General features: G+C 45.1%; 1 protein-coding gene across 8 annotated transcripts in view; it reads right to left on the bottom strand.

The window, feature by feature from the left end:
• The window catches only part of AAK1 (AP2 associated kinase 1), a 183,889-nt gene extending 160,661 nt beyond the window's left edge, over window positions 1–23,228 (bottom strand). For all 8 annotated transcript variants that reach the window (XM_062209578.1, XM_062209573.1, XM_062209577.1 and 5 more), the window contains exons 1-2: window positions 23,123–23,228; window positions 22,423–22,839 (exon numbers count right to left, since the gene is read on the bottom strand). In XM_062209578.1, the coding sequence (XP_062065562.1) occupies window positions 22,423–22,585 (163 nt within the window). In that variant the 5' untranslated portion in view covers window positions 22,586–22,839; window positions 23,123–23,228. The remainder of the gene's footprint in view (window positions 1–22,422; window positions 22,840–23,122) is intronic.
• Between the last annotated feature and the right edge of the window lie 860 nt (window positions 23,229–24,088).

Below are 24,088 nucleotides of genomic sequence, written 5' to 3' on the forward strand. Positions count from 1 at the left end.
TTAATTTAAAACCAAAAGTATTTTAAGACTTCTTAATTGCTTTCTTCCGTATCAGTAGAAGATTATACAGCAGTCGTGTTGCCACATGATATTTCAGTGAATGACAGACAACCTATGTGACAGTGGCCCCATAAGATTACACTGTCGGGGTGGGGGGGGAAGCCATTGTAATCCATAAGCTGTACTTTGGAAATTTATATTCATTAAATAAAAGATTAAAAAAAAAGATTACATTGTCTAGTGACATCGTAGTGTCTTAGCTTTTTCAAGTACACTCCATGATGTTTGCGCAATGACAAAATCGCCTGATGATGCATTTCTCAGGAAATATCCCTATGGTTAAGTAATGTATGACTGTATATGGAATTAGCATTCATTTATTGTTTCAAGTCTTTCAGCCCCCAAGAGTCTCCAGCAGGGCCTTTATTGAGATATAAACATATCTAGCACTGAACAATGAATTATAATCCTGGAAATTTCTCTCTGGTTTCAGTAAACAGAAACTTAAAAACTGAAATAATATTATAATTGTGCCCAGAACATTGCTTTACATCCATTGTGCAGAGAAGATACTTAGGAAGGCAGGTTGGAAGATGGTAAGGCAAGGGACAGTAATGAAAAAGGAAAACAGAAATAGTAAGTCCCTAAGCACTGAAACTTAACTTTTCAGACAAATGGTAGAAATATATTTAATTAACTACAGATAGCAAGTGGTAACTTATTATCTCCCAGTACTCTACTTTTCTAGAAGAACAGGAGATATAAAAAAAAAAAAAAAAAATTTCGTTTCCTTGCCAACAAGAGCTATAACGTGCATGCACATCAGACCATGTTTTTTAACCTCACACTCAGACTAAGAACTTCCACACTGTTCTATGTGGTTCTAACAAGCTTAGTCATCCAGTGTCCAAGTCCAGAGCAGATTAAAAGCAGCAAATTAGATGAGTGGTGCTAATTCAGGAAGGTACACAGATCACAGCAAGAAGTGACAGCAGTCTCTTAAGGAAGGAACCAGAAAAACCCTACAAAGCACAAACATGAAATTCAAAAAGGACAGCAACCCAGGGCCATTATCATTCAGATGCAAACTGTCCTACTCATATCAAGCAAACATCCTAACAGACTTGTAACAGAACAGTTAACATTCTCAGAGCAAAAATGCATTTGAGAAATAAAAGAACTGCCAGGACCTGGTGGACAGAGTTGGGCAGCAATCTGCCCAGAGTACAGGACATGCTGCCTCTGCGTCATATACTTGAGAAGACAGGAAATAGGCATATATATATATGTATATATATATATATATATGTAATATATAGTGTATTCCAGATAAAGTCTTATCCACAACAGGAAAACTTTAAAAACATATACCCCAGGGGGCAGGAAAATCTATTCCCCCACAGTAAGTCATCTGGAAGGGGCTCCCCACATAACCAGGTCATTCTTTTTGTTTTGTTTTGTTTTTGCTTTTTTTTTATAGAAAGCTTTTATTTAATAAATATAAATTCCATTGGTACAACTTTTGAATCATAGCGGTTCTTCCCCCCCAACCCACCCTCCCACCCCCAAACCGTCCCACCTCCTACTCCCTCTCCCATCCCATTCTTCATCAAGATTCATTTTTAATTATCTTTATATACAGAAGATCAACTCTATACTAAGTAAAGATTTCAACAGTTTGTACCCACACTGACACACAAAGTATAAAGTACTGTTTGAAGATTAGTTTTATCATAATTCTCATAGTACAGCACATTAAGGACAAAGGTCCTACATGGGGAGCAAGTGCACAGTGACTCCTGTTGTTGATTTAACAATTGACACTTTTATTTATGACGTCAGTAATCACCCAAGGCTCTTGTTATGAGCTGCAAAGGCTATGGAAGCCTCTTGAGTCCACAAGCTCCAACATTATTTAGACAAGGCCATAAGCAAAGTGAAGTTCTTTCCTCCCTTCAGAGAAAGGTACCTCCTTCTTTGATGGCCCCTTCTTTCCACCAGGATCTCACTCGCAGAGATCTTTCATGTAGGTCAATTTTTGCCACAATGTCTTGGCTTTCCATGCCATGGGCTTTTAGCCAGATCCAAATGCCTTTAAGGGCTGATTCTGAGGCCAGAGCGCTATTTAGGGCATTTCTCATGTTATGAATCTGCTGTGTGGCTTGCTTCCCGTGTTGGATCGTTCTCTCCTTTTTAATTCTATTATTATTAGCAGACACGTGGTCTTATTTATGTGTTCCCTTTGACACTTATTACTATCTTTATGATCAATTATGAACTTAAACTGATCACTTTAACTAATAAAATGGCATTGGTACCTGCCAACTTAATGAGATTTGGAGTTCCATGGCAAATTTTTAGCTTTACCCTTAGGGGTAAGTCCAAAGGAACGTGTGCTGAACTGTACATCTCCTCTCCATTCTTTTAACAACCCTTTGTCATCTCTTCTCTTTCCAAACCTAAGTAGGGAACTCCACCACATCCCTTTCTGCTCTTCACTCTCCAATTCAACTCCCATCCTCAGCATTCAACAGGAAACATAAGTCCCCAAGCAAGGATTCCCTCAGCTTCCCAGACTTCACCAACTTCCTTGGCTCTGACCCATTCCTTTTTTTTTTTTTTTTTAAACTTTTATTTAATAAACATAAATTTCAAAAGTGCAACTTTTGGGCCGGTGCCGCAGCTCACTAGGCTAATCCTCCGCAGGGCGGCGCCAGCACCCCGGGTTCTAGTCCCGGTTGCTCCTCTCTCAGTCCAGCTCTCTGCTGTGGCCCAGGAAGGCAGTGGAGGATGGCCCAAGAGCTTGGGCCCTGCACCCACATGGGAGACCAGGAGGAAGCTCCTGGCTTCGGATTGGTGCAGTGTGCCAGCCATAGCAGCCATTTAGGGGGTGAACCAACGAAAGGAAGACCTTCCTCTCTGTCTCTCTCTCACTGTCTAACGCTGCCTGTCAAGACAGACAGACAGACAGAAAGAAAGAAAGAAGGAAAGAAGGAAGGAAGGAAGGAAGGAAGGAAGGAAGGAAGGAAGGAAGGAAAGAAAGAAAGAAAGAAAGAAAGAAAGAAAGAAAGAAAGAAAGAAAGAAAGAAAAGAAAAGAAAAGAAAAGAAAAGAAAAGAAAGAAAAGAAAAGAAAGAGAAAAGAAAAGAAAAGAAAAGAAAAGAAAAGAAAAGAAAAGAAAAGAAAAGAAAAGGAAAGAAAAGAGTATGTGCAACTTTTGGATTATAGCAGCTTTTCCCCCCATAACCTCCCTCCCATCACAAATCCCATCTCCCACTCCCTCTCCCATCCCATTCTTCATCAAGATTCATTTTTAATTATCTTTATATACAGAAGATCAACTTAAGTATATACTAAGTAAAGATTTCAACAGTTTGTACCCACACTGACACACAAAGTATAAAGTACTGTTTGAAGACTAGTTTTACCATTAATTCGCATAGTACAACACATTAAGGACAAAGGTCCTACATGGGGAGCAAGTGCACAGTGACTCCTGTTGTTGATTTAACAATTGACACTCTTATTTATGATGTCAGTAATCACCCGAGGCTCTTGTCATGAGATGCCAAGGCTATGGAAGCCTCTTAAGTTCACAAACTCTAACCTTATTTAGACAAGGCAGTAATCAAAGTGGAAGTTCTTTCCTCCCTTCAGAGAAAGGTACCTCCTTCTTTGATGGCCTGTTCTTTCTGCTGGGATCTCACTCACAGAGATCTTTCATTTAGGTCATTTTTTTTGCACAGTTTCTTGGCTTTCCGTGCCTGAGAAACTCTCATGGGCTTTTTAGCCAGATCCGAATGCTTTAAGGGCTGATTCTGAGGCCAGAGTGCTATTTAGGACATCTGCCATGCTATGAGTCTGCTGTGTATCCCGCTTCCCATATTGGATCGTTCTCTCCTTTTTAATTCTATCAGTTATTATTAGCAGACACTGGTCTTGTTTATGTGATTCCTATGACACTTAATCCTATCTTTATGATCAATTATGAACTGAAACTGATCACGACCTATTCCTTTTCCTCCTTCAAGGTCCATGACCCAGGTGCCCTTTCTTCCTTCAAGGTCATCACTTTGAACTGAGTTAATGACCTCATCCATGACCTCCCATCATCTCCTCAGCATTAGTCCATCAACAAAAACCCTGGTATTGTATTTCCAATCTCTTCCTCTCTACTGCTTCCTTCTTCCCTGTTTAATAAACTTACCATTCTTCCATCATTATCAAAATAAAAATAATTTTAATAAATAATCGGAAATGATTGTTAATAAATAATAACAAATCCTGCCCTGACTCAGCATCCAGCTCACTTCCCACTCTGATATCATTTCACTGAATTCCACTCCACTGCTCTAACACAGCTCATGATTACTTCCAAATCTCTTCCCTACTTGACCTTTGTGATGTGTTCACACCCTGAAGTAGCCACTCTTCCTTGTGATTTTACCGGCATTCTGTTTCATCACCCTACCCTCTCCTGATTTGCCTCTTTCACATGCTTATTCACCACTCAACTGGTTTTCACTGAGCTCTGCAGATATGCCAGGCACTATTCTAGGCCCCTGGGATATAGCTGTGAACGAGTCAGCCAGTGTCCTTGCTTCATGGAACTGAAATTCTAGTGGGAGGAGAAAGCAAATAAATAAATCCACAAATGCTATGTGGTGAAATAAAACAGAATTGATTCCTTCCATTGAGTAGTCAAGGAAGGGCCCCCTGAAGTGAGATTTAAATGAGATCTGAGTGTCAAGAAGCCAGCCACGGGGAGATCAGGAGGAAGAGTATTCCAGGCAAAGGAACCAGAAAAGCCTAGGACACTACAGAGGAAACACCACGACACACTCAGCCAGAACACAGAATTGCCTGGACTAAAAGACCTATTGCTGAGGTGAAGAAAGAGAGAAGCTCTTGTAAGGCCTTGCAGGCCAGGGTGAAGAGCTGGATTTTATTCCAGATGTGTTCATCTCCTGCTCCCAAGGAATCTACCCAGTGCCCACTTCCCCCAACACACAGTCTCCTGGGGAGTAATCATTCCTATCACATGGCTAAATGACAACTGCCACCCAAGCTCTTCTCTAAAATGCAGGATATTCCTATCCAACAGCATCCTCAACTACATCTTGCATCTTCACTGGCACTTGAAGCTAAAATCATTCTCTCTCCCTTCAACACCGTTCTTTCTTCTTCTTCTTTTTTTTTTTTTTTTTTTTTTTGACATTATTATCTACCCCATCACTTAAGCCAGAAGCCCAAAATTCATCCCAGCTTTCTCTTATCTCTAACATCTAATTATTTTAACACTGACTTTTTGAAAATTTAAGGAAAAGACAGAAGGCAAGTGAGTAGAAAAAAGTGGAATCTTTCACATCTACTAATAATGACACCTCCCAGAATGACTCAGACATAGGTCAATGTTAACTATCTATCTCGGGAATGTTGTCTTAGTTCCAGCTACACAGGTGTAACAATCAACCACACCCTCCCTCCAAATGGTCTCAACAGGAATGACAAAATTTTAAAATCATGTTTGAATTTTAAAAGATCTTCTAGAACATCGAGATCTCCTTATTTATATAAGAAAAGGCAAGTTCAGAGAAAGGAAATGATGTGTCAGGATCATACAGCTATTCCTTCATATTCTATGAGCTAACTCTGGGAGGACTTAAACGTAGTCTTGACATCATCCTGTCATATCAACTTAAAAATCACCCCAGGGGCCGGTGCTGTGGCATAGTGGGTAAGGCTGCCCGCCTGCAGTGCTGGAGTCCCATATAGGCGCCAGTTCAAGTTCTGGCTGCTCCACATCCAATCCAGCTCTCTGCTATGGCCTGGGAAAGCAGTGGAAGATGGCCCACGTGCTTGGACCCTGCACCCTTGTGGGAGAACTGGAAGAAGCTCCTGGCTCCTGGCTTCAGATCGGCACAGCTCTGGCCGTAGCAGACATCTGGGGAGTGAACCAGCGGATGGAAGACCTTTCTCTCTCTGCCTCTGCCTCTCAGAATTCTGCCTTTCAAAATAAATAAATAAAGCTTTAAAAGAAAGAAGGAAAGAGTTCATCTTCCAAGACAGTCTCTATTTAAAATAAACTTTTTTCAAATGAACTCTCATCATTGGTCAGAGAGCAACTGAGAGCTGACCTTTCAACAAGGTCATGGAGCTCACAGGGCAAACCACCAGACAGGATTTGCTGCTGATCCCAGTTTCCACCCCTGAGTCTAGCAAGAACAGAGAGAAGTGAGTGCCTACCTATGTTCTAGAGCAACATACAGTGATCAGTTTTAGGCACCACCTCTCTAGCCTCATTTCATAGTTGCTACTGTCATATCTATCAGCCTCCTAAAAACCATATCCTTTTGAAGATGAATGTCTCAAGTCTTCTCCACACCCCAACTCTCTCTGCCTTTGCCTCTCTGTAACTCTGCCTTTCAAATAAATAAATAAATAAAGCTTTAAAAAAAAAAAAAATGTGTGTACCACTAAGCCCTAGCCTCTTTGAGGTTCCCTCCATAATTGGCTGGACCTGGGGCCAATCAATACATTTTCAAATTATATATTTCTTTCCTTTTTGTCCCATTCTCACCACCCCCATGTACTGTCCTAATTTATTGTAGGCCAATATTCATTATAAAATAGAAAATGAATGTATTCCTTGCTTAAAGATAAATTCCAGTAATATATGGGGTGAGTTTTGTTTGTTTGTTTGTTTTTTTGACAGGCAGAGTTAGAGAGAGAGAGAGACAGAGAGAAAGGTCTTCCTTCCATTGGTTCACCCGCCAAATGGCCGCTACTCCTGGTCTCCCATGCGGGTACAGGGTCCAGCACTTGGACCATCCTCCACTGCCTTCCCGGGCCACAGCAGAGAGCTGGACTAGAAGAGGAGCAACTGGGACTAGAACCCGGGGTGCCGGCGCCACAGGTGGAGGATTAGCCAAGTGAGCTGCGGCGCTGGCCAGGGTGAGTTTTTTAAAAAATATATATTTAAGGGACTGGTGCTGTGGCTCAGCGGGTTAACGCCCTCACCTGAAGTGCCGGCATCCCGTATGAGCGCCAGTTCAAGACCTGGCTGCTCTACTTTCAAGCCAGCTCTCTGCTATGGCCTTGGAAGGCAGTAGAAGATAGCCCAAGTGCTTGGGCCCTGCACCCGCATAGGAGACCTAGAAGAAGCTCCTGGCTCCTGGTTTCGGATAGATGCAGCTCCGGCCGTTGCAGCCAACTGGGGAGTGAACCATCAGATGGAAGACCTCTCTCTGCCTCTCCTCTCTCTGTGTAACTCTGACTTTCAAATAAATAAATATTTTTAAAAGAATATATATATATATATATATACTTAATCTAATGTCCATCTTTTACAGCACAGCATGTAAACGGTTTTAGAGCTTCTTTATGTAACTAAGATACATATACTTTATATCCCCACTTTTGAGTGATAGCATCAGGCAGCTATAATTTAATCCAATCAATAAAGGAATTTGTGTGTCTTTTCTGAAAGATGTCTACTTTGCTTCATATTTTAATCCTCAACTTTACTGACACCCTAGATGATTCAATCATTCTTATCCTTGTACTAAGCTACACAAAGATCTATTATATTACTGGAACAGGGATAAGGGAAGTCTGTGTATCTCAAATCTGACTGGTCTCTCTGCCTGCCCAGAGTTTGAACGAATACTGATTTATTGTAATATCCATTCAGTTATTCTTCAGTACCCACAGTTACATTGTTCAAGTTTAAGAGTTCTGAACTGAATACAAAATACTGCATAAACCCTGTTCTCCTCTCCTCCCCAGGAACTAATTATCAACACTGAAAAGCAGACACAAGTGAAATAAAGAGTAACATACACCTTGAGCTTACAGGCCACAACAATCAACACAGCCAGCAAAAATGGTAGGTATCCAGACCTTCGCCTGGCACAGCAGATAAAGCCACCACCTGTGATGCTGGCATCCCACATGGGTGCCAGTTCAAGACCTGGCTGCTCCACTTCCGATCCAGCTCCCCGCTAATGTGCCTGAGAAAGCAGCAGAAGATGGCCCAAGTGCTTGGATCCCTGTACCCATCTGGGAGACCTGGAAGAAGCTCCTGGCTCATGACTTTGGCCTGGCCCAGCCCCAGCAAATGCAGCCATGTGAGAAGTGAACCACCAGATAGAAGATTCTCTCTCTCTGTCTCTTATTCTCTCTGTGTAACTCTGACTTTTCAGATAAATAAATCTTAAAATAAAAAAAAAAGAGGTGGTTGTCAGTACTGATGTCACATAGGATAAAAGGTAGATAGGATTAAGGTGGGTGAGTGGGAAGGAGAGGGTATGCCAAGTGCAGGGAACACTATGAGTAACACTGGAAAAAACTAAATCCATGGCACAAGGGAGTTGAGGAGGGCACAGGCCTGGATGAAGCAGATCTGTGGATCAGCAGCTGAGTGCCAAGCATTGCTGCAGGGAGAGGGGGTTGTGGAGCCCAGCCTACAAACAGCATGGGCTCCTAGGAACAGCCACTTAATAGAAAAACAGCAACTTAATAGAAACACGTCCTAACACTTTGATGGCTTTTGAGAAGGGGAGTAGGGGGTGAAGTAGAGATTAAATTTAATTCTCTCTTCTCTCTTTTCCTCATCTGTGAGTTTGTAGAAACTAACATACATGACTCTGTGCATATCTCCCCAAAACTCTAGCTCTACCAGTTTATACACACAGCAAAACAAACACTGCCTGACGAAAACAAAATTTACACACCCAAATATCAGGAGTTACCGTTTAAAGGATGCTAACAAAATGCCAGCTACTGTGGGAAGTGCTTTGCACATGCAGAAACTATTTCACTTAATCCTTACAACAACTCATGTTTTTGTACTTCAAAAATGAGAAGACGGGGCCGGCACCATGGCTCACTTGGTTAATCCTCCGCTTGCGGCACCGGCATCCCATATGGGCACCAGGTTCTAGTCCCAGTTGCTCCTCTTGCAGTCCAGCTCTCTGCTGTAGCCTGGGAGGGCAGTGGAGGATGGCCCCAGTGCTTGGGCGCCTGCACCTGCATGGGAGACGGGGTGGGGGTGGGGTGGCACACCTGGCTCCTGGCTTCGGATTGGCATAACTCCGGCCGTAGCAGCCGTTTTGGGGAATGAACCAACAGAAGGAAGACTTTTCTCTCTGTCTCTCTCTCTCACTGTCTAACTCTATCTGTAAAAAATTTTAAAAAAATTTAAAAATGAGAAGACTAGATCTCAGCAAACCGCTCAACATCACAGGGAAGGTGCAGGATTCAAGAAGGGTTGCCTACCTCAAATGCCTGTGCCTTTCGGCCACCACACATGTGTTAACCTTAAAGTCTTCTAAGGAGACCATCATAGCTCTCCCTTCATTCCAGAGAAAGGAGCAAGACAGTACTGACTGGATATCAGATCTCCCCAATCCTTACTGAGTTACACCAGGTCAGGTCAAGATCTTTCTACACTCAAGAGGCTTAACAGAATTATTTCTCCCTATGCTGCCCCCTGCAACCTCCCCACCAAGATTCTCCAGCTTCTAAAAATAGTAGAGGAGGAAGGTCTGAGGAACAGGGCCGGGCTGCCCCCAGGGAAAATCAAACAAATCTGTTAGATAACCAGCACTTCCTGAACCAAACAGATTCACTGACCAGGGAAAATGAGGAACCAAGCGGAACCAAGAAGAAAGAAGGGGGAAGAAGAAAAGGGGGGTGGGGGGGAGAAAGAGAATATCTTTATGTTCTTAGAGTTGTATCTACAAAGCACATGTATCTGTTAATGAGTCCAACCCATTCCTTCTTCCTGCCCCACAGGTAATAATGTGGCATTTTATTCTCAAATTCCTGCTCAGGTCAAAAATGACAACAATTTTCCTGGTCCCAGTACAACTGCACATCCTTGGAAACAGGCACCAAACAACTTGCATGACGTTTATACTACTACTTTCTCCAGGATTCATCCCACATGAAGAGCATCAAATTTTAATTACGAATGACAATCTAGCATCAATGCTATATTTACTTAGTCTGCTACCATAATAATAGAGGACTGCCACAGCTTCTTGGTCCAATGGTCTCTCAGATTTTCAGAAATCTTAAATAAGAAAGCTCACTGATTGGCACTGCCACTCGCTGACTGCCAAGAGCCCCAGGGGAAAACTGACCAGCTCACGCTCATTCAACCACAGCTGAACTCAAATGAAGCTCCAAGTGTTTACTTTTTTTTTTTTTTAAGACTTTATTTATTTATTTGAGAAGTAGAGTTAGAGAGAGCGAGGGAGAGAAAGAGAGAAAAGTCTTTTATTTGTTGGTTTATTCTCCAAATGGCCGCAACTGCCAGAGCCAGGCCGATCGAAGCCAGGAGTCAGGAGCTTCTTCCAAGTCTCCCGTGTAGGTTCAGGGCCCAAGCACTTGGGCCATCTTCTACTGTTTTCCCAGGCCATAGCAGAGAGCTGGATCAGAAGAGGAGCAGCCAGGACTCGAGCTGGCACCCATATTGGTTGCCAGTGCTGCAGGCAGAGGCTCAATCTACTACATCACAGCATCAGCTCCAAGTGTTTACCTTCAACTTCAGGGACTTGCCCTCTGCCAAGGGGAAGTCTCACTCAAAAGGATTCCCCTTTCATGACAATTATCTGTGACTCAACAGAAGAACTGGATTGTGTAAAGCATACATAATAGACTCAATAAAGTAATAGACTCATAATAATCTAAACAATAGGCCGGCACCGTGGCTCACTTGGCTAATCCTCCACCTGCGGTGTCGGCATCCTGGGTTCTAGTCCCGTTTGCTCCACTTCCAGTCCAGCTCTCTGCTGTGGCCCAAGAGGGCAGCGGAGGATGGCCCAAGTGTTTGAGTCCCTGCACCTGCATGGGAGACCAGGAGGAAGAACCCGACTCCTGGCTTCGGATCGGCGCAGCGCTGGCCATGGCAGCCATTAGGGGAGTGAACCAACAGAAGGAAGACCTTTCTCTCTGTCTCTGTCTCTCTCACTGTCTAACTCTGCCTGGCAAAAAAAAGAAAAAAAGAAAAAAAAAAAGAATGCAAACAATAATGGAGGAAGAAAGGCACAAAATCCTGTAGCCAGTATTACCTTCATGTGCTAATGTTCCTTATTCCTGAGTGATTCAAATTCACATAGGCTTATTTTGTGTGAGTATAAATCAGAGTATCTTTTATTTACATAGATAATTTTGCTCCTCAAAAAAGAAGGCAATACTACAACTTGACTAAGACTAGAAATATGCAAACAAGCTAAACCAGCCGTGTCCCCTCAAACAGCTGATTTTTCCCCCACTCACAGTGACACTTATCAATGTCTGGGGACATTCTTCTTATCACCACAGATCGGCTGTGTGAATTCTTGTATGTAGTGGGTACAGGCCAAGGATAATGCTAAACATCCTACAGGGCACAAGACATCTAGAACAACACAGCCCAAAATGCCAGCAATGCCAAAGTGGCACGTACAACATAAAGTGCTGACTAATGTAAGGAGAGAAAGTTGGAATGGTTCAGAGGGGCTTTAGTTTTCTGTGTTAACTGTAGGTTAATTATTTAATTTTAAAATTTTAATTTTCTTAGAATCCATGAACTAACAACAATATTTCTCAATCTACTATGATTAAAAATTCTCACCAATCATTTTATGCATTAAATAACTGCTTACAGAAATAAACTAGTAAACCAAAGAAAGCAGAATGGCAAGTCTTCGTAGGCCATGGTTGAGTGGGATTACAATAGTACTCCACTACTTACTCAATATGGAACCTGAGCTTCAAAACACTTTCTCCAAATTTCCACATATGAGTGCTATGATTTGAGTAGCCCCCCAAAAATCACAGGTGTGAACCCTAATCACTAAGGAGATGGTATATTGAAGGTGTGAATGAGAAACTGCCCTGTTCCTTCTACCATCTGAGGATACACTGAGAAGCTCACAGGCTGCAAACCAGAAGAGGGTCCTCACTAGAATGGGACAAGGATGGTGCCCTCATGTTGGACCTCTCAGCCCCTAGAACTGTGATCTCCACAGAGAGAAATGGGTTGGAAAGGGTTATGAAAGGTAAAGAGTGTCAGGAGCTGATTTGATAAAAGAATTTTCAGGAAGAATTCCACACTTGCAGCCAGGAGCTTTGGATTCAAGTTCTTTCACCACTGCTTCTTGTCACATGGCTTTAGGGAAGTCATTTAAGCTGTGTCAGCTTCTGCTTCTTCATCTGTACAGCTGGAGTAATAACTGTCATTCCTATCTGCATAGGGATGCTGTGATCACAAAATGAGAAGATGCAGGAGGCAGCTTTCCCTCCCAGTGAGTCTGCAAGGTTTTCTGAGCATCTTGTAGCTTCTCAGCTATATCTGAGATGCTAGGACAAACAGAGAAGTAAGGGAAGACTTGACTCCTGCTTCCTAGTTGATGTATGATCGATATACAAGAAATAAGTGAACTTCACAAGAGAGTATCTATTGCAATGCTGGGATGTGTTGGATAGTCTCTAAATTCTGGAGGGGCTGGGGGAACGGAGATCAATGAAAAATGAAAGGGGTATGAAAGAGATCATAAGGATGGACTGTTCTTCACCGAGAGCCTGCTCTCTGGAACCCTTCCTTTGAGGAATCTTATTTTAGGGACCATATCTAGTTCAGCATGTCTGCATACTTTTTAGTCTCAGGAAAAATTGAGTACACATTGCCATATTTTTTAAGGAACAAAAAGTGGTTGGAAACTGATCTAGATCAATGGTCTTCAAACAGTGGCATATGAGACAATCCTCTGGGGTATAGAAAGGAAACGTAAGAGCCACTACTTCTATTTATTTTCATCTTATAAAAATAATATTTTTAGAGTAAAAAGGCAACCCCCACAATGGGAGAAACTATTTGCAAGTCATATATCTGACAAAAAATAAAATATATAGAGAACTGCTAACAACAAAAGCAATTTGATTCAAAGAGTTTAAACAGTTATTTCTCCAAAGATTTATAAATGATTAATAAACACATGAAAAGATGCTCAACTTCAAGAATCCTTGGGGAAATGCATATCAAAATTATCATGAGATACTGTCTCGTATCCACTAGGATAGCTAATATCACAAAACAGAAAAGAGTAAGTGTGCCGGAGAGTGCAGAGGAACAGGAACCTTCGTGCACTGTTGGTGGGAATGCAAAACCAGTACAGCTGCTCCAGAAAACAATACGCAGGCCCTCAGAAAATTGAAAATAGAATGATCACATGATCTAGCAACTCCACGTCTGAGTTTATAAACCTAAAAGAATTGAATGAAAAGTCTTGAAGATACTTGTACATCACAACAGCTAAAAACTGAAAGCCACCCACGTGTCCATCTACAAACAAATGGATAAGCAAAATATGGTAGACACTTCCAACAGACTATTATCAAGCCTTAAAAGGAAGGAAATTCTCTGACATATGCTTCAACGTGGATGAACTGAGGACATAGGTTTATGTGAAACAAGCCAGTCACAAAAAGACAAGCACTATATGATTCCACTCATGTGTGGTTCTTAAAAAAGTAGTCAAAATCATAAACATAGAAAATGAAGTGGTGGTTGCCAGAAGCTAGAGGGAGAGTCTAATACGGAGTTATTGCTTAATGATACAAGTTTTACAAGATGAAAAGAGTCAGATGGATGGTGGTAATGATTGCATATTATAAATGCATTTTAAAATCACTGCACTGTACACTTAAAAATAACTTAGATGGTATATTTTATTTGTACTTTACCACAATAAGAAATTCAGAAAAAAAGATTTTACTTTTATTAATAAATAATACATGGCCCAACACTTAACGCTCCTACTCAGTCCATATGTCAGTCACGAGTCTTGTACTAGAGGGCGATCTGTTCGGCACACTGAACTACATGTACTGCAGTTCAGGTATGCTTTGTTAAGGGGATTTGCTAATTACATTATTTTGAATGAATCAACCCTCATTAAACAAGAGGCTTAAAAAGAGTCTTTTTTAAAAAAATAACACTTTGGATTAACAGTAACAGAAGCATAAATGAAAAAAAGAGAATGGGAGAGCTGTCATTTGTACTCCTGATAGTCTTCATCAGTCACATTACAATGTAGAAACAACCACAATCTAATAAGATATGACCTTGTTGAGATTATTTAAAAAGCAGATTGCATCTACTACCATTCATGATGAACCTCATCCCAAGTACTTAGTGTGTCCTCCCACAGTAGCCAACAACAGCAGGACATGAGTGTAACTTACAAATACACAAGCAGGGGCCAGCGCTGTGGCCTGAAGCATTGGCATCCCACTGGTTCGAGACCTGGCTGCTGGACTTCCAATCCAGCTCTCTGCTATGGCCTGGAAAAGCAGCAGAAGATGGCCCAAGTGCCTGGGCCCCTGCACTGGCATGGGAGACCAGGAACAAGCTCTTGGCTCCTGGCTTTGCATCAGCATAGCTCCGGCTGTTGCAGACAACTGGGAGGTGAAACATCGGATGAAGACCTCTCTCTCTCTCTCCACCTCTCCTCTCTCTGTGTTAACTCTTTCAAATAAATAAATAAAATCTTAAAAAAGAAAAAAAGAAAGAAATACACAAGCATACATACATGAAGAGATTGTGTGCTTTTCAACTGATGTGTGCTATGCTACCCAAAAACTTATAGAGACTACTGCTTTAAACCAACATTGGTCAACAGAACTTTTTGCTAAGGATGAAATATTCTTACCAGTGCTATTAAGCAGTTGAAATGTGACTAGTATATCTGAAAAATTAAATTATTGTTTTATTTAATTTTAGATCATTTCAGTTTAAATAGCCATATGTGTCTAGTGGCTACTCTAGTGGTTAGTCTAGCCCTACGCCACTCATGAGTTACTACTTTCTAAAAACATATAGCTCTTTGGGGCCAGTGCTGTGGCGTAGTGGGTAAGGCCACCACCTGCAGTGCTGGCATCCCATACGGGCGCCAGTTCGAGTCCTGGCTGCTCCACTTCTGATCCAGCTCTCTGCTGTGGATTCGGAGAGCAGCAGAGATCACCCAAGTCCTTGGGCCCCTGCACCCGCATGGGAGACTCAGAAGAGGCTTCTGGCTCCTGGCTTCAGATTGGCTCAGCTCCAGCCGTTGCAGCCATTTGAGGAGTGAACCAGTGGATGGGGGACCTCTCTCTCTCTCTGCCTTTCTCTGTGTAACTCTGACTTTCAAGTAAATAAATCAATCTTAAAAACAAAACAAAAACAAAAATATATCTCTTCAGAACAACTTGCACTTCCCTGCTTTTATTTCTTTAGCCATGTTACTGCCTTATCCCAGAATGTTCTCCCCACCTTGTCCATCTAGCAACAAGTTCTCAGTATTGAACACACATCTCAAATGGCACCTCTCTTTAGCTTTCCTTGACTATTCCCCACCCCACAAAACTCATTTTTCCTGCAAGTCTGTGCCCTGGCCCTTTGACATCCCTGCGTTCTAGCACTTTCAGCTCTTTGCTCCTGAGCGTGAGTTCCTTGAGGCAGAGCTCATAGCTGCGTGATGCCTGGCACGCAGCAAGTGCTCAGTAACAGATACTGAGTAAGGCAGTGGGAGATCCAACAGACCTTGATTTTCCAAATCATAATGCAGTGCTCCTTCCACCACACCAAAATCTGGCTCAGGAAAAGTAGACTGGGGGCAAGTCTGCACTACCTCATAGTGCTGGATGCTACGTTTATAGGCAACACTGTTTCTACAGTTATAATTTCTTATCTCCTTCAGACGCAGATGTCACAGTTATCTGCTCAAGGCTCAGAAGTCATTCATCCTCCAGAGAGTGCATGGTGACAGTAAAAGCAATAGGGAGCATCAGCTTTGAAACACTGCAGGTTAAAATGAGGGCTCTGGTGCAGTAATATTTTTATGTGTGTTCTACTGATATTTATGAAGCATTCCATGTGAACTCTACATGCTATTTTAGCTATTCAGGTACAAGTTCTTGCCCCCCTCACAACCTCCATTCAAAACCCACATGAAATGGTTGCTATTTCTCCATCACCTCATTAAATGAGCTTGATTTTGTTAGGCCACAGAATAGATTTGACCATGGCAATTGCTTATTCTGGACTTCATTTCTGAATTCCAGATCTGGCTATATTTAGTAAAGCTATAACTGTCATTATGCCTGAAACCAGGAAGAAGACACCATTCACAAACCACCCCCTGAAAATCTGCAGTTGTCTAGAAAAACCAGACTTCCCAGCAGGCAAAGACATCTGAAGTGGGAGGGATCAAACTGGTGTTTGCGTCAAGACAAGGTGTCAGGTGCTTGTAACTAATCTCTCTGGCTGGCGCTCAAGGGTCACCACATTCTTCTCCTCACTATACCTTCCGTTACCGCCCCCTTCACTCTTCTATGTAGCAGTGGTCATCTCACTTCCACTTGCTTCTGCTTCAAGCTTCTAGCCTCTTCTCTAACCTCTGGGCCCACTCCTTCCCCATGCTAGCCACTCCTTTTCCCCATGATCAGCACAGGGCTGAGGTTCAGGAGGGGCACACTGCACATATCATAGTTAATCAATAGTTATTCAAAAGGCCAAAGCCAGTGAAGAAGGCAGGCAGCAAGTAGAACAAGGAAGCAAATGTAAAAGAGTTTTCATTCTACTAGTCTGTGTTCTCTCGTTAACTCTGAAGGGAAACTTGTACCAAACAAAATGGTCATGATCCGGCAAAACTCCTGAAACTTGCCACACCATTTCACCACTCTGCATCTGTGCATATGTTATTCTCTCTGCCTTGAAGGCCTTGGGTAACCCTGAACTAGAGGATCTTCTGTGTAGTGTCCATTACTGTCATCTATGAGCCCTCATCCCCAGGCCCTTTCTCTTTACCATCTTATAACATCTTTTACCATCTGCTATATACCAAGGGCTATGCTAAGCACTAGACACTTATCACAAGGTTATTTCTTTTTTTTTTTTTTTTTTTTTATTTATTTTTGACAGGCAGAGTGGACAGTGAGAGAGAGAGAGACAGAGAGAAAGGTCTTCCTTTTTGCCGTTGGTTCACCCTCCAATGGCCGCCGCGGTAGCGCGCTGCGGCCGGCGCACCGCGCTGTTCCGATGGCAGGAGCCAGGTGCTTATCCTGGTCTCCCATGGGGTGCAGAGCCCAAACACTTGGGCTATCCTCCACTGCACTCCCTGGCCACAGCAGAGAGCTGGCCTGGAAGAGGGGCAACCGGGACAGGATCGGTGCCCCGACCGGGACTAGAACCCGGTGTGCCGGCGCCGCAAGGCGGAGGATTAGCCTGTTGAGCCACGGCGCCGGCCACAAGGTTATTTCTTATTTGTTGGTCTATGAGTTCCTTAAGAATCGGGCCCATATCCCACTCATTTTAATAGCCCTGGAAACTAATACAGGGCCTGCCACAAAGAAGCATTAATAAATGTTCATAAAATGAATACATTCATGCATCATGTTGATACCTCCAAGGTTTAGGAGTATATGCCTTATATGGATGTTGTCAGTGGTTCCACACACATTGTTAAGCTCCATTACCTTGCTCTGCAGGTAGGAGAAACTTCCAAAGTTTACTGACAGGGACACTTTGCTGTTCTCATTAGCCCTAGACCTACAGTCCTTTAGTGCAAGTGAGAAAACAAATTTTTTTTTTTTTTTTTTTTTGACAGGCAGAGTGGACAGTGAGAGAGAGACAGAGAGAAAGGTCTTCCTTTGCCATTGGTTCACCCTCCAATGGCCGCAGCGGCCTGTACGCTGCAGCCGGCGCACTGCACTGATTCGAAGGCAGGAGCCAGGTGCTTATCCTGGTCTCCCATGGGGTGCAGGGCCCAAGCACTTGGGCCATCCTCCACTGCACTCCCTGGCCACAGCAGAGAGCTGGCCTGGAAGAGGGGCAACTGGGACAGAATCCTGCACCCCGACCGACCGAGATTAGAACCTGGTGTGCCGGCGCCGCAAGGCAGAGGATTAGCCTATTGAGCCATGGCACAGACCGAGAAAATGATTCTTTTTTTTTTTTTTTTTTTTTTAAAGGCAGAGTGCACAGTGAGAGAGAGACACAGAGAGAAAGGTCTTCCTTATTCTGTTGGTTCACCCTCCAATGGCCACTGCGGCCAGCGCATCACGCTGATCCAAAGCTTGGAGCCAGGTGCTTCTCCTGGTTTCTCATGTGGATGCAGGGCCCAAGCACTTGGGCCATCCTCCACTGCCTTCCCGGGCCATAGCAGAGAGCTGGACTGGAAGAGGGGCAACCAGAATAGAATCTGGCGCCCCAACCCATTTGGTAGACCAAATGGTCTACCTTACATTGAATTGATACAGTTCAGAAACACTGTCCTGGACATGCAGGTACTCAACAAACATTTACTTATTGTTTAAAACTTAGATATGGGGCTGGTATTATAGCATAGCAGGTAAAGCTGCCATCTGTTACACCAGCATCTCATATGGGCACCAGTTTGAGTTCTAGCTGCTCCACTTCAGATCTAACCTCCTTCTAATGCACCTGGGAAAGCAGCAGAAGATGGCCCAGGTCCTTGAACGTTTGAACCCTGTGGGAGACCCAGAAGAAGATCATGGTTCCGGCCTTGGCCATTTTGGCCATTTTGGCCATTTGGGGAGTGAACCAGAAGATGGAAGATCTCTCTCTCTCTCTAGCTCTGCTTTTCAAATAAATAAAATTTAATTAATTAATTTAAAACTTATGTAAGGCCTCATATAGGTAAGGAAGTAGGCTAAAAGCACAGTTTCTCAGCCCTTCCTTGAGCATCACTCCAATTTTCCCATTGAGCTCATTCTGTAAGTTTAAAGCAAATCTTCCCTTGACATCAAATGCTAATTAACTCAGACGTGATTTAGCATCTCATCATGACATCTTGGCTGAGAAGGCTACAGAGAAAATATCCTCCTGATCACCCAGCCTACAGATGGCCACATCCTCTACGCTCATGACTAAGCCTCTGCTGGACAAGTTGGTGAAACCAGGCCGGCAAGGCTGCCGCTGCTGTTGCTCCCTGAGAAACTGCCACAAACATTCTGTCTTGCCTAGCACTGCTTCTTGGTACCTTACAACCCCTCACTCAAGCATAGTGCAGAGATTCAGTGGGATGTGGTGATAACTGGGTCTGTGCTTGAAGACTCCCACACCACCCTTTCCTAAAGTGCCCCTGGGTACTGGGTGCACAACACTCATCGTCCTTAGACAACTCCGGCTGGGACTGATAGAAAGGTCAGCACCTAGGCACTCAAAGAAAGAGGGTCCAGGGAAGGAGCATGGCTCCCACAAATACCTGATGGTCCTTCCAAGAACTGGAGAGGCCTCTGCAAAGAACATCTGGTTCTGCCACCCACGACGGGGGAAAGGGATTGCTTCCAACTGTGGCCGCCAAACCAGCCTTCACATTCAACCCTCCTTAACTGTCAATATGAGGTAATGTTTGCTGGTGCTATTCACTGAATGCCTGAAAAAGGTTAAATACTTTATATCTACTGCCTCATTCAGTCTTCAAGATTACCCTATGAGGCAATGGTTCTCAAACAAGAGCCTGCATCAGAATCTCGGGGGGGGGGGGGGGGCGGGGGGAGGCAGATGGCATTGTGGTGCAACAGGTAAAGTCAGGGCCTACAATGTCAGAATCCCAAATGGGCACCAGTTCAAATCCCAGCTGCTCCAATTCCAATTCAGCTCCCTGCTAATGACCTCGAAAAAGCAGCAGAAGATGGCCTAAGTGCTTGGGCCCCTGCACCATGTGGGAAACGCAGAAGCAGCTCCTGGCTCCTGGCTTCAGCCTGTTCCAGCCCAGGCCTGGATGTTGCAGCCATTCGGGAAGCGAACCAGCTCTCTCCCCGTCTCTCTTTCTCTCTCTGTAAGTCTTTCAAATACATAAATAATCTTTTGTAAAAAAGGAATCTCTCCAGGAACGTGTTAAAGCCCCACACTTAACAGTCTATGGAGTGAGGCCTAAGAATCTCTCCAGCAAGCTCCCTGGTAATGAGGAAGCTCCTGACCCAGCTCCACACTTTGAGAACCACTAGCATAGGGAAAAAAAAAAAGAATGTCTCATCCAAGGTTCCACATCTAACACAGAACAGATTCAGAATTGGAACTCAGCTCTGTCTCTACATCAACACTAGTAACCAAGTCACTGGGTGTGTGAAGGTATGCCGTGGCCTTCCAAGCTCACTTCAAGGTAGACAGCATACTTTAGGACTCCCTCATTTCCTCTCAGTAGTACACTGAGACTTTGTAGGGGCTGCATAGACTTTGTATACTAGCTCCAACTGAGCTACACACTTCTAAAAGCCACAAATTCAAATTCAATTACAGCTACTAAAGAATATAAAGACAGTATTGCCTGACCTAGCTTTCCATAATACCTCTTGCTACCTGAGTCTTCCCCCATGCTGCCACCACACTGGCTAACTCCTATGCATTCTTCAGTCATTTCTCCTAGGAAACAATTCTTAGCTCCCTGAAACTGGGGGCAACTCGTACCCTAAGCATGTCTCCATGACGTCCCTTATCACTCTACTCCAGCATCTAGCACAGTGCCATTTCCCCAAAGCCTAGCACAGTGCCTGGCATATCACAGGCACTACAAAACTGTTGAATAAAAAAAACCAATGAATGAATGCAATGCTGCAAGCCCTAAGTTCCACTTCAATATATCATCATGTATAATGCACAGTTCTCAGCGGTGGACTCCAGTGAAGAGGAGAGCTGTCTAGATAATGAAGACCAGTCTTACCTTTTCTTTTCCCCATCAGTCTTCTAAGACTTGGGGAACAGGCTCCACTTAGTGCAACACCATCCATGATGAGACAACATTCTATCTGAATAAATAAATGTTCCTGGACGCTGAAGTCGGCAGAGGCCATTAGAAAGGGAGAGAGCTCTTTGCCCTGTGTTCCTCCTGATGTGTCTCTCACACACACTCCTTCTCTACTTCACCACCCCACTGCAGTCAAGGGCTTTGGCACAGGGATGAAAGAGACAGATCAGACTCAAGGGTGCAGATCTGGCAGCAGGCACAGAAGCATCTCCTATCCTGCACCAAAGCCCACAAGGAAGGATCCAGAGCGATGGTGACTCAGGCCCCGGATTAAGTCCAGCTAGAACAGTACTGGGAATGAAGAAGAGCAAGAATTTCACAAGGACATGAACTGAAAGATAACTCTTTTAAAATAGTGTTTTTAAAGTGAAGCCTTCAACCATGCCCTGGCAACCTGGGCCCTGTTGAATCCTAGCCTTACACAAGTTCAAAGCCATACACAGCTTCTTCCTCTTCCCAACCCACCCACCAGCCTGTAACGCTCACCATGACAGGCACTTCCCGGGCCCACGGAAGGACCCTTGCTTCAGGCTTAGCTTGCAAAAGGTTTCCTTTCTAAAGGGGCCTCCTTGCTGCCCTTCGTCCCCAATGCACTCTTCCCCACCACCATGTTGCAGGAAGAGGACTCCTACTTCCCCCAACCTCTCAGTCTATAACACAACCTATGGTAGGTTGGCCCATTCGATTAGTTTGAATTGCTTCATGCCAAGGAAATTGCTGCTTTTATTAAAAATAAAAGCACACTAGGCAAGCAATGAGCTGTGAAAAGTGTGAGTTCGGCATAATTATGAAGGTCGAGGTTAAGGTTACCCAAAGAGACAGGCAGAGGTGTTCCAAAAGCCTAGGGGATCGAGATACGCATCTACGTGAGTACCGATCCACAGACAGGCAAACGGGAAAGGAATTTACACCCCACATCTAAATAACACCCTCTCCAACAGAGGAAAACCAAAGCAAGAGCCACTCCGGAGTAATTCTTCTTTGGGTTAAAAAAATAAATAAATAAATAAAAATAAAAGCTAAGATGGGAGGAAGAGGGCCCTACCAGATTGAACTCAAAATCACCACGCTGATTTTCTATCATGTCTGCTACCCTGAGGAGCTGATTCTAGCTGGGTTGGGAAACAAATCCACCAGGAGCCTTGACTCGGGAGAAAACATCCCCATCCTCCCCAAATCCGCTCCCAGAAGTGGGAAAGTTGGGCAGAAGGAGAAAGCTTTCTTTTAAAGGACCCCCCACCTCTCATCCCCACCCTTCCGCCTCCCACCTCTCAAGTTTTAGGGGATGACAAGCCCACCACCCGGCACTGCACCTAACGCTCTTCACTCCACCAAGGGCTGCTCAGTTTCTCGGCGGCTGGCTTCTCAGCATGTTTGTTTTCTGAAATAAAATGCCACCGAGGTAAACAATTTCAGCCTTCTCTCCCCCCCCCCCACCTCCCCAAAAGCCCTGTCACTTTCAGATCTCGGATTTAAATCTCTCAAGGACAATGACTCACAGGGCCAGAGAAGGGGGGAAGGGAGGGTCAACTGGTAAAAACCCATTCATACATTCAACAACTGGAAACCACAGTCCTGCCACATCAGCACAAGATTTCAACCCCCGGCGCGGAGTCCCACCGTACCTTCCGCCAGCACCTCGTCCACGGTGACCTGCTGTCGCCCGATGCCGAAGACCCTTCCGATGTAGCCACTGCCCAGGCCCGACGTGCTGCCCCCTCCTCCGCTGGAGCCCGAGCCCAGGCCAGAGCCTCCCTGCTCGCGCCGGGAGTCGAAAAACTTCTTCATCTTGCAAATGGGAAGCAGCAAAACAAAATACCAACGGTTTCTAGATTTTTTTCTTCCTTTTTTTTTTTTTTTTTTTTTTTTTAAGAAAACAGATCCAAGGATTTCTTCTCGGATTTCAGCTCGCAGAGGAGCCACCCGAGCCCGGCCGTGGGGGCGGGGGCGAGGGAGGATGCGATCGGAATATGCGTGTCAGTCGCGCCGCGGGTCCCCTCCTCCTCCTCCTCCTCCGGAGGGCGATTCGTGTAAGTTTAGACCTGTGATGACAGAGGAAGAGACAGGATGAATCAGGAACACACTTAGAGATCCACTGCTGAGTCCTAGTGGGAGCAAAAGCCATCACCCTGGGGAAAGGCTTCATGCATTTTCCCGGCGAGAAAAACGCACCCCCGGCCCCAGAACCCGGGACTCCCGTGTCTAAAGCTCCCGGAGAGACGGGATACGGGCCGCTCCGGGCAGCGCTGACCGCGCCGGGCACTGCCTCCCCTTCGTCCCCGGTCTCCCCGCCGCCCCGCGGGGCAGCATCCCCGCGGCACCCACTTGAGACTGTTCGGCGGCCGGCGCCCAGCTACCAGCCCCGCAACATTGTCACGGCCGCCGGGCCGGCCTGCGTCGCGGAGAGGAGGCGGCGCTGCAGCGAGAGCCGGGGCCGCGTTTGGCGCCCGCCCGCCCGCCAGCTGATCCCCGGAGCGCCCGGCGGAGACTGACCCGCCGCCCCTCCCCCGCGCGCGCTCCCGCCCGGCTCCATCCACCCAACCAGGAAGTGAACCGCCGCCGGAAGTGCCTCTCGGGGCGGCGCGCCGAGAGGCCGGGACCGCTTCTGCGACCCCAGCTCTGTCGCGACTGACGGGAAGGGGTCAACGGCTAAAAGCGGGCCGAGGAAACGGGGTCTCAAGGCAGAAAGAGTTTTTGGGAAAGAACATTGATAGCGCCCGGCCCGCAGGGCACCCTGGGAATGGTAGTTCGGCTCAGGCCGACGGCTGGACTACAACTCCCAGGATGCCCCTGGAGGAGCGGGCGAGGCAGCATCCGTGGCCTCTGCGGCCGGGAAGGTGGTTAGTGGGGTGGTGCATATTTAGGGATTAGGTTATTTAAACACATCCGGTAAAAGAAAGTGCCTGGGACTAGGTTTACCCGCTGCTGCACGTTCCACACTTCTGGAACCATCTTATTTGCAGCCTGGCCTCCTGGCACAAGGGGTTCTGGGAGTTGTGGTTTCTCACGGATGGAGGCTGACACCTGAAGGACGCTTGCTTAACCGCGGAGCCCCAAGCGGCTCCAGCGGGGCTTCCCGACGTCAACTGAACGAACGGTGGGAGAGGGCGATCCAGGTGCTTGTATCAGCGGTTGGTTCAGGCCACACCGGAACAACACCTCTGAAATAAGTGAAACCGGTGCCCTTCCGTCCCCAAGCTGATGGCTCTGGCTCCCAGATGATACTAAGATTCAGACCGAGAAACGGCTCAAGGTTGTGTGCAAGGCAGATCCTAGGAAAACGGAAGACCC

This window comes from Lepus europaeus, chromosome 13 (assembly GCF_033115175.1).
Source record: "Lepus europaeus isolate LE1 chromosome 13, mLepTim1.pri, whole genome shotgun sequence".
NCBI classification, from domain to species: domain Eukaryota; kingdom Metazoa; phylum Chordata; class Mammalia; order Lagomorpha; family Leporidae; genus Lepus; species Lepus europaeus.